The following is a 15,258-nucleotide window of genomic DNA, read 5'->3' as shown; positions in this document are numbered from 1 at the left end:
TTATCAACCCTGGTATGTGGATTCGATGGTAGTGTCACCTTGTAGTTAAATGTAACAAGGTTCGATTTTGGTTTGGGTTATTTAACAGGTGACATTCAAACGTGTAATTACAAAAAATGAGTTGCATATTGGAACAAGAATGTTTAATAACATTAATTACACGTGGAATTACCTTCAGCAAGTGGTTGTGCAATTACACTTTCCTTGTTCCAATTGTGTAATAACTGATAGCACTCAGTGGCATACCAGAGCCTGTGCCCTTGCAGTTATTACAGTGTAGTTACATAGTAATAGGGATAACTTAAAGTGTCACTGACTTTTGGCTAATTAATATTCAAGATAATTTCTTGATTAATTACTGGAATAATTAATTGGTCTGATTTAATTTATAGGTTATCCTATCCAAAATAATCGAATTAACTCAACTACTGATAATCATTAACCGTTATACCATTAATCCTATATCCTCAATAGTCTTAATCAACAGTCACCTTACTTTATATACTCATTCTGAACAGTCGTCAAGCTCCGGAACCTCAAGAACCTAGTCACTCGCAAATTAACTCAGCGCCACAAATTCATTTAAGGTTTGATTTACTAGACGAAATAAGTTGGGCAGTGAGGTAGTTAACGGACACAATATAAAGGTCTGGTATAATAGGATACAACAGTTATTGAGGTGAAAGTCTCCGCAGGTCAATATGAATGGCTCCCATACTAATCTCAGGCAAATGAAATAATACACACACAGGGCTTTGAGAATATGATCATATTCATTGAAAAATTTAATGTTAGAGGCTAAAACAACACAAAATTATAGCGTCTCACCAACAAGGAATAGACAATGAACTAGGCTATCAGTTAGCATTCAAATGTAAACAATGCCGGGACAGTATTGACCAAGGGCTTGTAGATTAGACCTGCAGTCTTACAATTACTCAATGACTTCCACCACAATGCCACTTTTATAGGATATGAATATTGTAACAAGGCAAATTACTTGTATCTTGTTCCCTCTCAGTGAGATTCTGTTAGGATGGGATGGAGGATGGTTGTCCCAGTCTCTCTCACCAGTGGAGCTGAAGCCAGCGGTCTGGAGTAATTCACAGCCGAAGGAGTGATACCCAGTTCCTCTCTCTCAGTCCTCAGTGAAGTCTATTAGAGCAGCTTCCATGCAATGAATCCCTCCTTCAGGTCCCAGCCCGGATCAAATCAAATCAAATCAAATCAAATTTTATTAGTCACATACACATGGTTAGCAGATGTTAATGCGAGTGTAGCGAAATGCTTGTGCTTCTAGTTCCGACAATGCAGTAATAACCAACAGTAATCTAACCTAACAATTCCACACTACTACCTTACACACACACAAGTGTAAGGGATAAAGAATATGTACATAAAGATATATGGATGAGTGGTGGTACAGAACGGCATGGCAGATGCAGTAGATGGTATAGAGTACGGTATATACATATGAGATGAGTACTGTAGGGTATGTAAACATAAAGTGGCATAGTTTAAAGTGGCTAGTGGTACATGTATTGCATAAAGATGGCAAGATGCAGTAGATGATATAGAGTACAGTATATATACATATGAGATGGGTAATGTAGGGTATGTAAACATTGTATTAAGTGGCATTGCTTAAAGTGGCTAGTGGTACATTTTTACATAATTTCCATCAATTCCCATTTTTAAAGTGGCTGGAGTTGAGTCATTATGTTGGCAGCGGCCGCTAAATGTTAGTGGTGGCTGTTTAACAGTCTGATGGCCTTGAGATAGAAGCTGTTTTTCAGTCTCTCGGTCCCTGCTTTGATGCACCTGTACTGACCTCGCCTTCTGGATGATAGCGGGGTGAACAGGCAGTGGCTTGGGTGGTTGTTGTCCTTGATGATCTTTATGGCCTTCCTGTGACATCGGGTGGTGTAGGTGTCCTGGAGGGCAGGTAGTTTGCCCCTGGTGATGCGTTCTGCAGACCTCACTACCCTCTGGAGAGCCTTACGGTTGTGGGCGGAGCAGTTGCCGTACCAGGCGGTGATACAGCCCGACAGGATGCTCTCGATTGTGCATCTGTAGAAGTTTGTGAGTGCTTTTGGTGACAAGCCGAATTTCTTCAGCCTCCTGAGGTTGAAGAGGCGCTGCTGCGCCTTCTTCACAACGCTGTCTGTGTGGGTGGACCAGTTCAGTTTGTCCGTGATGTGTACACCGAGGAACTTAAAACTTTCCACCTTCTCCACTACTGACCCGTCGATGTGGATAGGGGGGTGCTCCCTCTGCTGTTTCCTGAAGTCCACAATCATCTCCTTTGTTTTGTTGACGTTGAGTATGAGGTTATTTTCCTGACACCACACTCCGAGGGCCCTCACCTCCTCCCTGTAGGCCGTCTCGTCGTTGTTGGTGATCAAGCCTACCACTGTAGTGTCATCCGCAAACTTGATGATTGAGTTGGAGGCGTGCATGGCCACGCAGTCGTGGGTGAACAGGGAGTACAGGAGAGGGCTCAGAACGCACCCTTGTGGGGCCCCAGTGTTGAGGATCAGCGGGGTGGAGATGTTGTTACCTACCCTCACCACCTGGGGGCGGCCCGTCAGGAAGTCCAGGACCCAGTTGCACAGGGCGGGGTCGAGACCCAGGGTCTCGAGCTTGATGACGAGTTTGGAGGGTACTATGGTGTTAAATGCTGAGCTGTAATCGATGAACAGCATTCTCACATGGGTATTCCTCTTGTCCAGATGGGTTAGGGCAGTGTGCAGTGTGGTTGCGATTGCGTCGTCTGTGGACCTATTGGGTCGGTAAGCAAATTGGAGTGGGTCTAGGGTGTCCGGTAGGGTGGAGGTGATATGGTCCTTGACTAGTCTCTCAAAGCACTTCATGATGACGGAAGTGAGTGCTACGGGGCGGTAGTCGTTTAGCTCAGTTACCTTAGCTTTCTTGGGAACAGGAACAATGGTGGCCCTCTTGAAGCATGTGGGAACAGCAGACTGGGATAAGGATTGATTGAATATTGGATTGGATGGATTGCTAACTCAGTCAGCTAGTCTCGCAAGATCAGGGATGATTTCTTCCGTCTGAGTAGGATAAGAAAAGTCTACCGGTGTTTGGTTTCCAAGGAGATTTGATCACTCAGTTCAACTTGGTGTGGCCACACTATGAAGAAACTTGATCTGACATGTTTGCAAGTCCTGTAATTTATAGTGATACTCACAGTATGTTCACATGAGCTAAATTTGAGATTTCCTCATAAGTGTTCCCAGAATGTTTCTACTTGTACAGTACAGTTTAACTGTCTGCAAGATGAAATATGTAGCCTGTAGGTACTAAACATGCTTTTGGTAAAACTCATACATTTGATGTTACAGCAAATACTAATTAAACCCTTTTTAATGATATAGGAAAGGTTAGGAAAAATGTCACAGTATGCGTATGCTTCAAGCTTCACCATGTCATGAGTTTTTTTGGTTTGATACATTGTCCAGAAAACAAGTTTAAATGTCCTTTGTGCTATTGGCAATTTTTTTTTTTACAAAGAGTGGAAAATCCTGACTTCTCTCCTCTTGGGATACAAATCCCCAGTACTCAAAAGCCTGGCTGGTCATTTACCCAGTAACACATGTAGATCACAAGACGGTCTGCTGACCCCCTTCAGGGCCATTCACAGTCATAAAAGGCAAAAGGAAGAGTCGTTTGTTTGTTCTCATGAGTGCTTGTAAAGGAGGGTGCCGTCACAGAACTTTAAATCTTGGTCTGGAATGTGGGGATATCTGTAATCCATCAACCACAACGAAGGGTGCGTGGTCCCCTCGTGGGCTCTTGTTACATCACTGAATCAATAAGACTCCATTATGGCAAACCTGTCAGTGATTGGCATATCATGTAGCGTTCACGTGGATTATTTTGTTTCCTCACTAGCCATAACGCTGACATTTAAGATGCACTTGTTAATAATAACAATAATAATCACTCTACCCCGCTTCATACTCTCCAGAAACTACCCAATAGCCCTTTCCCCTTGGCATTTTTTGTTGATCTGAATTAATTGGATAGGCAGAGTAGTAGTTCCATATTGTCCCCTGGCTGGTGGAGATTTTGCCATATTGCGTCCACCTAAGCAATAGTTTCATATCTACAGAAGTGTCTAGCGGGTAGAGGCTAGGACTTCTCTCAAGTTCAAGCTAGATTGGCATGAAAGGGACATACAAAAGCAAAACAATAAAATCATCAAATCAATGGTGAAGGATTGGAAGTGACAAATGACCTAGATAACGTCTTTCTCTTTCTCCTTTTCAGGTCAGTTCCTGTGGGTGAACGGCTCTGCCTTGGCAGGTCCATGGGTCCTGAGCCCCTGGCTGTGGGGAGGTTGGGACCCCTGTGGGATGGACATGGCCATGTTCCTGCACCCCCTGCAGAGCGGACGCTACACGGTGTGGCTCATCGAGAGGGACAAAATTCCGCTAGCCCTCTTGTCCACTGACATGCTTCCGCCCATCACAGGGTAAGTAGAACTACACCTTTATTTGGTTTTCTGTACTCAAAGAGAATTTGACTTACATTGACAGATCAAGTATAACAATAGATGAGAGGGATATTGCACAGAAAGTGAGTGTCAGACAGGGGATAAAAATCCTGCCTCCCGGAGCATATAGTAAGTGGTTGCACTACCCCCCCAAAAAATGGTATATCATGCACTGCAGTTTAGGAACAGTGGGAGAGTAATTCTGCTTTGAAAGTTGATAACCCCACTTAAGAAAATGGCCCTTGAATGTTTTGGTACACCTACTAGAGAGCTGTTCTTTGTTTACACCCATTCAGCATTGTTCACACCCGCTTAAGCCTTAGTCCCACCCATCTCTTTAAGGATTCAAATGTGAGCCCATGTGCTAAACAGAGTGAGCAGTATAGTAAACAACCAAAGATGTCACACATAAATGTTGTAAAAGTAGTAGCCTACAATAAGGAAGAACTACAGGTAAAAATACACTTATTCTAGTCCTTGGCCTATATCCTAATCTGACTTTGGTGCAGGTCATGTTGTTCATATTACCGTCTCTGGTAAACACACACTACATCAAATAAAATCTAAGTTTGTGTCACATGCACAGGATACAGAAGGTGTAAACAGTATGGTGAAATGGGGTCCTTGCATATGGGCAGTGTCCAGATTACCATATTGGTAACACTTGACCAGTACTTAATTAGTAACTAAATAGTATTTATATGTAATTATACTCTAAGGGTTTAGCGGTATAGTTTATTACACAAGTGGAACAAGGATATCTAATTACAAATCAGCTTGTCTGAGGTTATTCCACATATGTAATTAATGATTATGTCTATGTAATTACAAGATGTCTTGTTTCAAATGTAACTAATGTGCTGTAATTACATTTTTGCAGTCTCCAATGTAGCATAATGTTAACAATGCATCCTATTACGTAACCTTGTTACATGTAACTACATAATTCACGACCACCTAATTATACAACAGGTGGGTATAATCCTGAATGTTGTTGGTTAAAACCGCATTCCAGCCGGTGTCTATTCCACAAGTTACCACCGGCTAAATCTATGACGTTAAAATACCTATTTACTCTGTTCCATCTGACTGCTCAATCCACTCTCTCATCAGCCTAGCCAAGCAATTTATACACTTGATATCCACAATAAAAAGTATCTAGACATTATCTAATTTTTTTCCAACAGTGGAGATTTGTATAAACCTTGCTGTCGGTCTCTCCGACATTTGCAACAATATTAAAATTAGATCTACAGCTGTCTCATAGTAATGAACGTGTCGGGAGACAAGGACAGGCAGCATTGCTCAGCCAGTCGAAATCATGAATCCGCTGGCATCATTTTTATTGATATATACAAAGAAATGTACATTTAAAAAAAAGTCAAACGAAATTAAGTGCAGCTAGTTTGCAGTCTTCACAGCTCCAGTTTGAAGTGATTGTGTTAGTTGTGTTGTTGGCTAGCTCCTCTGAACAACCGTTTGTGAGTGAGCACATTTGTGACTGACCGGCTCAAATCGGTCTTATATGTTGGGTTTTTTACATTGGATAAACGTAGAGACTCAGAGCTTCAAAATGGTATGTCATACACTATTGTATGTCGCTCCTTGGCGACAACGCCAGGCTCCAGAGCATCGAAGCTGTAAAACAGGGAATAACAACAACAAACAATCAGAAGACACTACAACCCTGCACAACATCAATTCACCTCCCAAGTTTAGACAAGAAAAATAACACCATACAATGAAAATGATTTCCCCCTGAAGTGCTGGTACTGCTTGATCTGTGGCAGCGACCTGAAGTATGGAGTCAGGTGTTGTTGCCAGCCATAGCTTTCCACCAGCACCGTACCATCCTCCAGTCCAACCAGCTGTGGGATGTTGACCCCTGTCACAGTGCTGTCCTTCACAACACCAGCAATCTCAGACAAAGTGTTGACTCTGGTCTTTCTGAAGCGCTGCTTGATGAGGCAGTAGCACCAGTCGGGGGAAAACTTGGTGTGGCCTGTGATCAGGAAGTGAATGTCCAGACTGTGGTGGAACTTGTGCATGGTCCGCCAGGCACAATACCAGAGCACAAACTTGTTCTTGTTTTTGCCACTGCATTTACCACAATTCAGGTCCACATATGTTTCCCCAACTCCATAGTTGGTGAAGAAATGGTGCATGTAGTTGATGACTGCGCTGCTGTCTTTGCTTGCTTGTGCTAGCTCTCTTTTTGATGGGGCATTAGACCATTCTACTTGTATGACTGGTGGAGGAAAGTCAGGCGTGTTCTACTGATGCTGAAAGACAAATGCCAGAGATATATTTGTCTAGACACGCTAGCTAAACAATGAACCATAATCCTAATCCATAGAGTACAAACCGATAGTCATAGCTATCTAAAGTTAACCAAATAGGTTATATTATCGCTAGTTAGCTAGCTAACATTAGGCTATAACTAGCCATGCGTAATGGCATTCTGAGAACGTTACCACACAGATCATAAAATTTATTTTAGCTAGCGAGCCAGCCATATAACGTCAGCTAAGCTTTAACTTGCAATGAAAACTACTTTCTGACAAAATTAGAAACTTAGAAATTATAACATCTGAAACAGTAGCTAGACTCTTACCCGTATACATGGATGAAAGCTTCACGGCAGACTGCAACCCCTTTCATTAAATAAGACGTCCTGTGTCCTTTCCGTTTTGGATGTACAGCTTGCTTGGTCCGTAGTGTCAAGTCACTCTGGCTCACACTGACCGTGTGCAATGCTATAATAATCATCTTAAACTTTAGCACTTACCCAGACTCTGAACATTTTACTCACCCTAGCAGAACTGGTTAGGATGTTTTCATGTTATCCAGAGCGTTGGTGACTGTAACTGTGCTCCTGGAAACAATTTAATTACGCTTTTTTGACGACATTGGCCATATTCAAGCGATGTTGAGCATTCGTAAATTCATCAGTTATTCTGCGCTCTGGCACACTCAGACGAGAGTGCTCTGAAACAGTTGTTGCAGTGACATTCTATTAAAATGGATACTTGCATAGTGGAGTCTACGGTTAAGTTTTACTACACGATACATTTCTTTCTTTTTTTTAAAGCTGCGTTTTAGATGGGATTACCTACACATACTGACTAGCTCAAATCGATAAAAGCGCACTGTATGACAGACCAATCGAAACTCATCTCTCGGCATGTCCAGCCTACTCATTATTTCAGCCAAACATGGCTAGTGGGAAAGTTGCTGCTTTTTCTGTGGTTTAACCAACTAGGCTCGTAATTTAACAATTGTATTTGTATTTACAGATGGCATAGAAAATTGTTATTAAGGCACATGAAAGTTCACATGCTCGAAAAAGCGTTTCTGCCAAAAAAACACATTTAGATTTTTTATTTTTTTATTTCAAACGGCTCTCCTGTGAAGTAGTGACTCGCGAGTATGCCTAGTTTCCTGAAACGGGTCACATACAGTTAGAGTTATTAAAAATCGTTTTTCAACCACTCCACACATTTCTTTTAACAAACTATAGTTTTGGCAAGTCAGTTAGGACATCTGCTTTGTGCATGACACAAGTCATTTTTCCAACAATTGTTTAGACAGACTATTTCACGTATAATTCACTGTATCACAATTCCAGTGGGTCAGAAGTTTACATACACTAAATTGTGTATTAAAGTGCCTTTAAAATGCCAGAAATGATGTCATGGCTTTAAAAGCTTCTGATAGGCTAATTGACATCATTGAGTCAATTGGAGGTGTACCTGTGGATGTATTTAAAGGCCTACCTATCTTACTCAGTGCCTCTTTGCTTGACATCATGGGAAAATCAAAAGAAATCAGCTAAGACCTCAGAAAAAGAATTGCAGACATCCACAAGTCTGGTTCATCCTTGGGAGCAATTTCCAAACACCTGAAGGCACCACGTTCATCTGTACAAACAATAGTACGCACGTATAAACACCATGGGACCACGCAGCCGTCATACCGCTCAGGAAGGAGATGTGTTTTTTCTCCTAGGGATGAACGTACTTTGGTGCGAAAAGTACAAATCAATCCCAGAACAACAGCAAAGGACCTTGTGAAGATGGTGGAGGAAATGGGTGCAAAAGTATCAATATCCACAGTAAAACGAGTCCTATATCGACATAACCTGAAAGGCCGCTCAGCAAGGAAGAAGCCACTGCTCCAAAACCAACATAAAATTGCCAGACTACGGTTTGCAACTGCACATGGGAACAAAGATCGTACTTTTTGGAGAAATGTCCTCTGGTCTGATGAAACAAAAATAGAACTGTTTGGCCATAATGACCATCGTTATGTTTGGAGGAAAAAGGGGGAGGCTTGCAAGCCGAAGAACACCATCCCAACCTTGAAGCATGGGGGTGATTTGCTGCAGGAGGGACTGGTGCACTTCACAAAATAGATGGCATCATGAGGGAGGAAAATGATGTGGATATATTGAAGCAACATCTCAAGACATCAGTCAGGAAGTTAAAGCTTGGTCGCAAATGGGTCTTCCAAATGGACAGTGACCGCAAGCATACTTCCAAAGTTGTGGCAAAATGGCTTAAGAACAACAAAGTCAAGGTATTGTAGTGGCCATCACAAAGCCCTGACCTCAAACCTATAGAAAATGTGTGGGCAGAACTGAAAAAGCAAGGAGGCCTACAAAACTGTCTCAGTTTCACCAGCTCTGTCAGGAGGAATGGGCCAAAATTCACCAAACTTATTGTGGGAAGCTTGTGGAAGGCTACCCGAAACGTTTGACCCAAGTTAAACAATTGAAAGGCATTGCTACCAAATACTAATTGAGTGTATGTAAACCTCTGACCCACTGGGAATGTGATGAAAGGAATTAAAGGTTAAATAAATTATGCTCTCTACTATTATTCTAACATTTCTCTTTCTTAAAATAGTAGTGATCCTAACTGACCTAAGACAGGGAATTTTTACTCTGCATAAATGTCAGGAATTGTGAAAAACTGAGTTTAAACGTATTTGTCTAAGGTGTATGTAAACTTCCGACTTCAACTGTATATCCTCAACACTGGCTTCTCTGGCATTATCACTTAAATAAGCTAGGCTAGGACTCCGTCAGATGTTGTAACAATCAGTGGCGACCCGTCTTTCAGGGAAGGTGGGGCTCCTCACCCGTTTAGCCAGAAAAGTTATTTTGGCATTCATATTTGTCACATACAGTGGGGAGAACAAGTATTTGATACACTGCCGATTTTGAAGGTCTTCCTACTTACAAAGCATGTAGAGGTCTGTAATTTATATCATAGGTACACTTCAACTGTGAGAGACGGAATCTAAAACAAAAATCCAGAAAATCACATTGTATGATTTTTAAGTAATTAATTTGCATTTTATTGCGTGACATAAGTATTTGATACATCAGAAAAGCAGAACTTAATATTTGGTACAGAAACCTTTGTTTGCAATTACAAAGATCATACGTTTCCTGTAGTTATTGACCAGGTTTGCACACACTGCAGCAGGGATTTTGGCCCACTCCTCCATACATACCTTCTCCAGATCCTTCAGGTTTCGGGGCTGTCGCTGGGCAATACGGACGTTCAGCTCCCTCCAAAGATTTTCTATTGGGTTCAGGTCTGGAGACTGGCTAGGCCACTCCAGGACCTTGAGATGCTTCTTACGGAGCCACTCCTTAGTTGCCCTGGCTGTGTGTTTCGGGTCGTTGTCATGCTGGAAGATCCAGCCACGACCCATCTTCAATGCTCTTACTGAGGGAAGGAGGTTTTTGGCCAAGATCTCGCGATACATGGCCCCATCCATCCTCCCCTCAATACGGTGCAGTCGTCCTGTCCCCTTTGCAGAAAAGCATCCCCAAAGAATTATGTTTCCACCTCCATGCTTCACGGTTGGGAGGGTGTTCTTGGGGTTGTACTCAACCTTCTTCTTCCTCCAAACACGGCGAGTGGAGTTTAGACCAAAAAGCTCTATTTTTGTCTCATCAGACCACATGACCTTCTCCCATTCCTCCTCTGGATCATCCAGATGGTCATTGGCAAACTTCAGACGGGCCTGGACATGCGCTGGCTTGAGCAGGGGGACCTTGCGTGCGCTGCAGGATTTCAATCCATGACAGCGTAGTGTGTTACTAATGGTTTTCTTTGAGACTGTGGTCCCAGCTCTCTTCATGTCATTGACCAGGTCCTGCCGTGTAGTTCTGGGCTGATCCCTCACCTTCCTTATGATCATTGATGCCCCACGAGGTGAGATCTTGCATGGAGCCCCAGACCGAGGGTGATTGACCGTCATCTTGAACATCTTCCATTTTCTAATAATTGCGCCAACAGTTGTTGCCTTCTAACCAAGCTGCTTGCCTATTGTCCTGTAGCCCATCCCAGCCTTGTGCAGGTCTACAATTTTATCCCTGATGTCCTTACACAGCTCTCTGGTCTTGGCCATTGTGGAGAGATTGGAGTCTGTTTGATTGAGTGTGTGTACAGGTGTCTTTTATACAGGTAACAAGTTCAAACAGGTGCAGTTAATACAGGTAATGAGTGGAGAACAGGAGGGCTTCTAAAAGAAAAACTAACAGGTCTGTGAGAGCCGGAATTCTTACTGGTTGGTAGGTGATCAAATACTAATGTCACGCAATAAAATGCAAATTAATTACTTAAAAATCATACAATGTGATTTTCTGGATTTTTGTTTTAGATTCCGTCTCTCACAGTTGAAGTGTACCTATGATAAAAATTACAGACCTCTACATGCTTTGTAAGTAGGAAAACCTTCAAAATCGGCAGTGTATCAAATACTTGTTCTCCCCACTGTATTAGTTTGCAAACAATGTAAAAAAAAAAGATGAATAATCATCATGGAGTTAATATTTTAGCTGCATGCAAACTTATGTAACACAGATCCAAAATGCAGGTGTTTCAGCCTAGCTCAGTGCTTTCTCTGGTGGTGGGGCAGCTAGTGGAAAATACAGAGCGTAGGGGTTGGTAATGTTCTCTAGTTGTGCACTGATTGGATTCAGTGTCATGTCACTCATGGGGACACTACGTCATCGCCAGATCTAAGGGTAGAGCCTACAAAATTCAAGCCCCTTGGGTGCTGCCGTAGAGTTACATTAGAAGTGCCCATCCAAGAAGGGTCAAGGTCATTGGCCACAGATAAAATGACGTCAAATCACGTTATACTTTCAAAATCTTAGCTAGGAAGCTAGCAGTCATGATTCAAGTCAACAATCTACTGGCAAATCCTCATTGGCCATAAACATTACACTACAAGTTGAAAATGCAAATTCAACAATGAGGGTCTCTTTTCCAAGCTTAAAACATTCAACATCGGCCATGATGTCAATCAAGCATTACTTCCGCCGCTCTCAAAACAACTGGAAACTCGAAACAGGGACAAATAACTACAGTGCGTCAAGATAACTGGGAACTCAGAAAAAACGTTTTTAATGTTCATCCAACTCGGAATTGCAAGTCGAGATCTCGGCCTCTTTCTAGAGTTCCGACCAGAAGATCACTCTTGTCATCCTGATTCAACCTTGTTTTTTCCCCCCGAGTTTCCAGTTGTCTTGAAAGCACCATAAATCCAGAGAATGCCAGACTTTGATGACAAAAAAAGCCCACGAAGGACCGCCTGTCAAGTGTCAGTTGTGCAGAGGTGAGGACGGAGTCAGGCGCCGAACTTTACTCTTAAAATAATCAGCCAAATCCACGCAGGGATAACAAACCCTAACACAAAAGACTAACACAAAACCAGAAACAATCACGCTTAAAACATAATGAGAACCAGAGGGTTAAATAGGGAAATAATAATAACGTAATGGGAACCAGGTGTGTACAATCAACACATAACAAATGGAAAAAGAAACGTGGATCAGTGGCAGCTAGAAAGCCGGTGACACCGCCTGCCGAACGCCGCCCGAACAAGGAGAGGCACCAACTTAAGGCGGATGTCGTGACACCACCGCATCAGCTTCCTGTTTAAGTGAGAACAGCACAACAAGGTTAGTCCAAAAATGTCTCGTATGCTACTGCATAAATTATGTAATATGCCAGGGAGATATGTATACTGTAGCTAACAAAGTAATACTAAGTGTATGTTGTGTAGTAAGCTGTTAGCTGTTGGTGGTGCACATGTAGCCTATAGCCTAGAGAGAAATGTCATCGAATATTGTAAGAGCTTTCATTGTTTGCTTATGTGACTCACCAACTGGATGCGGTCTTATGTAGAAAAATGTGAAACGGTATTTGTTACATTGGATAAAAGTAGAGACTCAGAGCTACTAAATGGTATATCATACATTGCATTTGAGGAACAATGGGAAAGTAATTATGCTTTGAAAGTTGCTCAACTTGTAAACTCACTTTTGAAAAAAATCGCCTTTGAATGTTTTGGTATCTCGTGAAGAGCTCTTCTTTGTCTACACCCATTCAGCATTGTTCACACCCTCTTAAGCTTTAGCCCCACCCATCTAGTTTCGCTCTCGGAGCGCACACTTGACTCGCTGACCGATGTTTTGTTTACCTCTTCATAACATGAAAACAGCCTAACCAGCTCTGCTGGCAACAATTTCATTACGTTTTTTTGCAGACGTTTACTGACACCGACCATATTCAATGGGTGTTGTACACATGACACATAACGTTAGCTAGTTAAACAACAATGAACAAAGTGCCACACTGCCTAACATTAGACTCTAACTAGAAAAGCAAACAGCTCTGGGAAACGAATAATAATGTCCGCTAACCAGCCAGCTAGCCAGCCAGCTAATGTTAGCTAGCTAGCTAACAGTACACTTTAGCTTAAGACCTAGCTAGGTAGGTAAACAATGAACCTAGCTAGGTAAACAATGTTTAAGACCACACACGTCACGTAACGTTAGCTAACGAGCCAGCCAGCTAACATTAGCTTGTTAAACATCAAGGAACAAAGTGGCAACAATGCCACAGTGCTGGGAGCGAACCAACCAGGTCCGAAGTTAGCTAGCTAACATTAGGCTCTAACTAGAAAAGCAAACGGCTTTGGGAAACAAATAACGTCAGCTAGGGAGCCAGCCAGCTAACGTTATCTAGCTAACTAACAGTACACTAGCCTGAAATGAAAAAACTTTCTGTGAAAATTAGAAACGTGTAATATCTGAAAATGTAGCTAGCTAACGCTAGACTACCTTACCTGTGCAGTATACATCAACATGCATCATGGACGCATCTCTCTGTCAGGAATGCCATACGACGCTTGTTCTTAGTTTGAAGATGTAATCCGGAGACAGGTGTTTTCTCCATCTCTTTAGCTATCATACTCTAATTCCACTGATTTCAAAACTTGATCCTCCAGAAAATGGAGAGCAACACTTATGCAGCTCCACTACACAATACCATTTTTTTTTAAAGCAGCATTCGACAGGATTACCAACACAGACTGACGAGCTCAATTTGGCAACCCAATCCAAATTCCTCTCTCGGCATGTCCAGCTCACACATTATCTCAGCCAATCATGGCTAGTGGGAAGGTTGCTTGACTTTTTCTGTGGCTTACCCAACAAGGCGCATAATTTAACAATTGTATTCGTATTTACAGATGGCATACACGTTTGTTATTAAGGCACATGAAGGTTCACATGTTCGAGAAGGCATTTCTGCCAAAAAACGCATTTTGATAAAAACATGTTTTTACGTTCAAACGACTCTCCTGTGAAGTGCGACATACGCGCCTAGTTTCTAGAGTCGGGTCACATATGCCCCCTTTTATTTATCCTATGGTTCTGACTTGGTGTACAGGGAGAATACTGTAAGAACGGCCCATGTTCTGAATTCTGTTGCTGTACATTTCAAAAGTGCTGAACAAAAAATTATATTGACTACGTCCGTCCTAGCTCATTAATGTCTTAATGAAAATGACTGATTGCCTCTTATCCGCTCATCGATTCCATAGTCTGTACATCTTAATTGTCAGTAGAAACCACATTTGTTAAAGCAACTCAGCCATTTTTTTTTAAAGGCAGTAAATCAGGCTGAATGAACTGTTTTGCTACCAGACAATGCTCCGCTGATAGCCAGGTGTAGCAGGGGTGAGGTGTTGAGACAACTTTATTTAGGCCCTAACAGTTTGTGGGCACCGTTTGTCACCATTATAGTGCAATTCATGTATTGTATTGTTTAGTGTTGTGTTGTAGTGGCTTTGCCATGCATTCTTTTTATTTTTTTATTCCCCACCAAGATGTACATGCTAAAATCGCCACTGGTAACAATACACACCCTGTCATTAACTACAGCTTCAGTTATCTTCTTTCTATATTATTTGGCTTAAAGGATGTACTGAATTAAATGTAAGGGCAATGTATTTACATTGGATATGCATGTAACTATAATGTACCTACCCAGGAGCATGCAACTTAATATAAAGTGAAACACAATGGTATAACCTTTGTAAACTATGTACCTGCCTTTTGAAAAGGGATTTAAGGGTGTATTTCTCTGGCTTCAAAGGTGTAATGTAAGTTATATGTTGTTCAAAATAATATAATGTAGGTACTCATGAGCAAGCAGCTATTACAATCATTGGGAAAATACACTTCAATGTTGAATAACTTGTTAAAGCACCTGCAAGTGTAATTACAATGTACTTTCAATGCAATTACATATTTAACAGGATATCAAAATGTCAGTTATTACAATGTTGTAAAGAAAAGTAACTTAGCTACAATGTTTCTACACAGGAACAAGCAACTTAATTTAAAGGGAAATGCATCATGAATTAACAATATA

At 41.8% G+C, this 15,258-nt stretch overlaps 1 protein-coding gene across 1 annotated transcript in view; it reads left to right on the top strand.

Annotated features, from left to right (window-relative positions):
- Nucleotides 1–15,258, top strand: part of LOC139530510 (ALK tyrosine kinase receptor-like) — a 745,539-nt gene that overhangs the window by 371,635 nt on the left and 358,646 nt on the right. Inside the window, exon 4 of the mRNA XM_071327001.1 lies at nucleotides 4,288–4,492. Within this exon, the coding sequence (XP_071183102.1) occupies nucleotides 4,288–4,492 (205 nt within the window). The remainder of the gene's footprint in view (nucleotides 1–4,287; nucleotides 4,493–15,258) is intronic.

Source organism: Salvelinus alpinus, chromosome 9 (genome assembly GCF_045679555.1).
Source record: "Salvelinus alpinus chromosome 9, SLU_Salpinus.1, whole genome shotgun sequence".
Taxonomy (NCBI): domain Eukaryota; kingdom Metazoa; phylum Chordata; class Actinopteri; order Salmoniformes; family Salmonidae; genus Salvelinus; species Salvelinus alpinus.
Note: the sequence above shows the minus strand (reverse complement) of the source record. Positions and strands in the feature narration are given on the sequence as shown.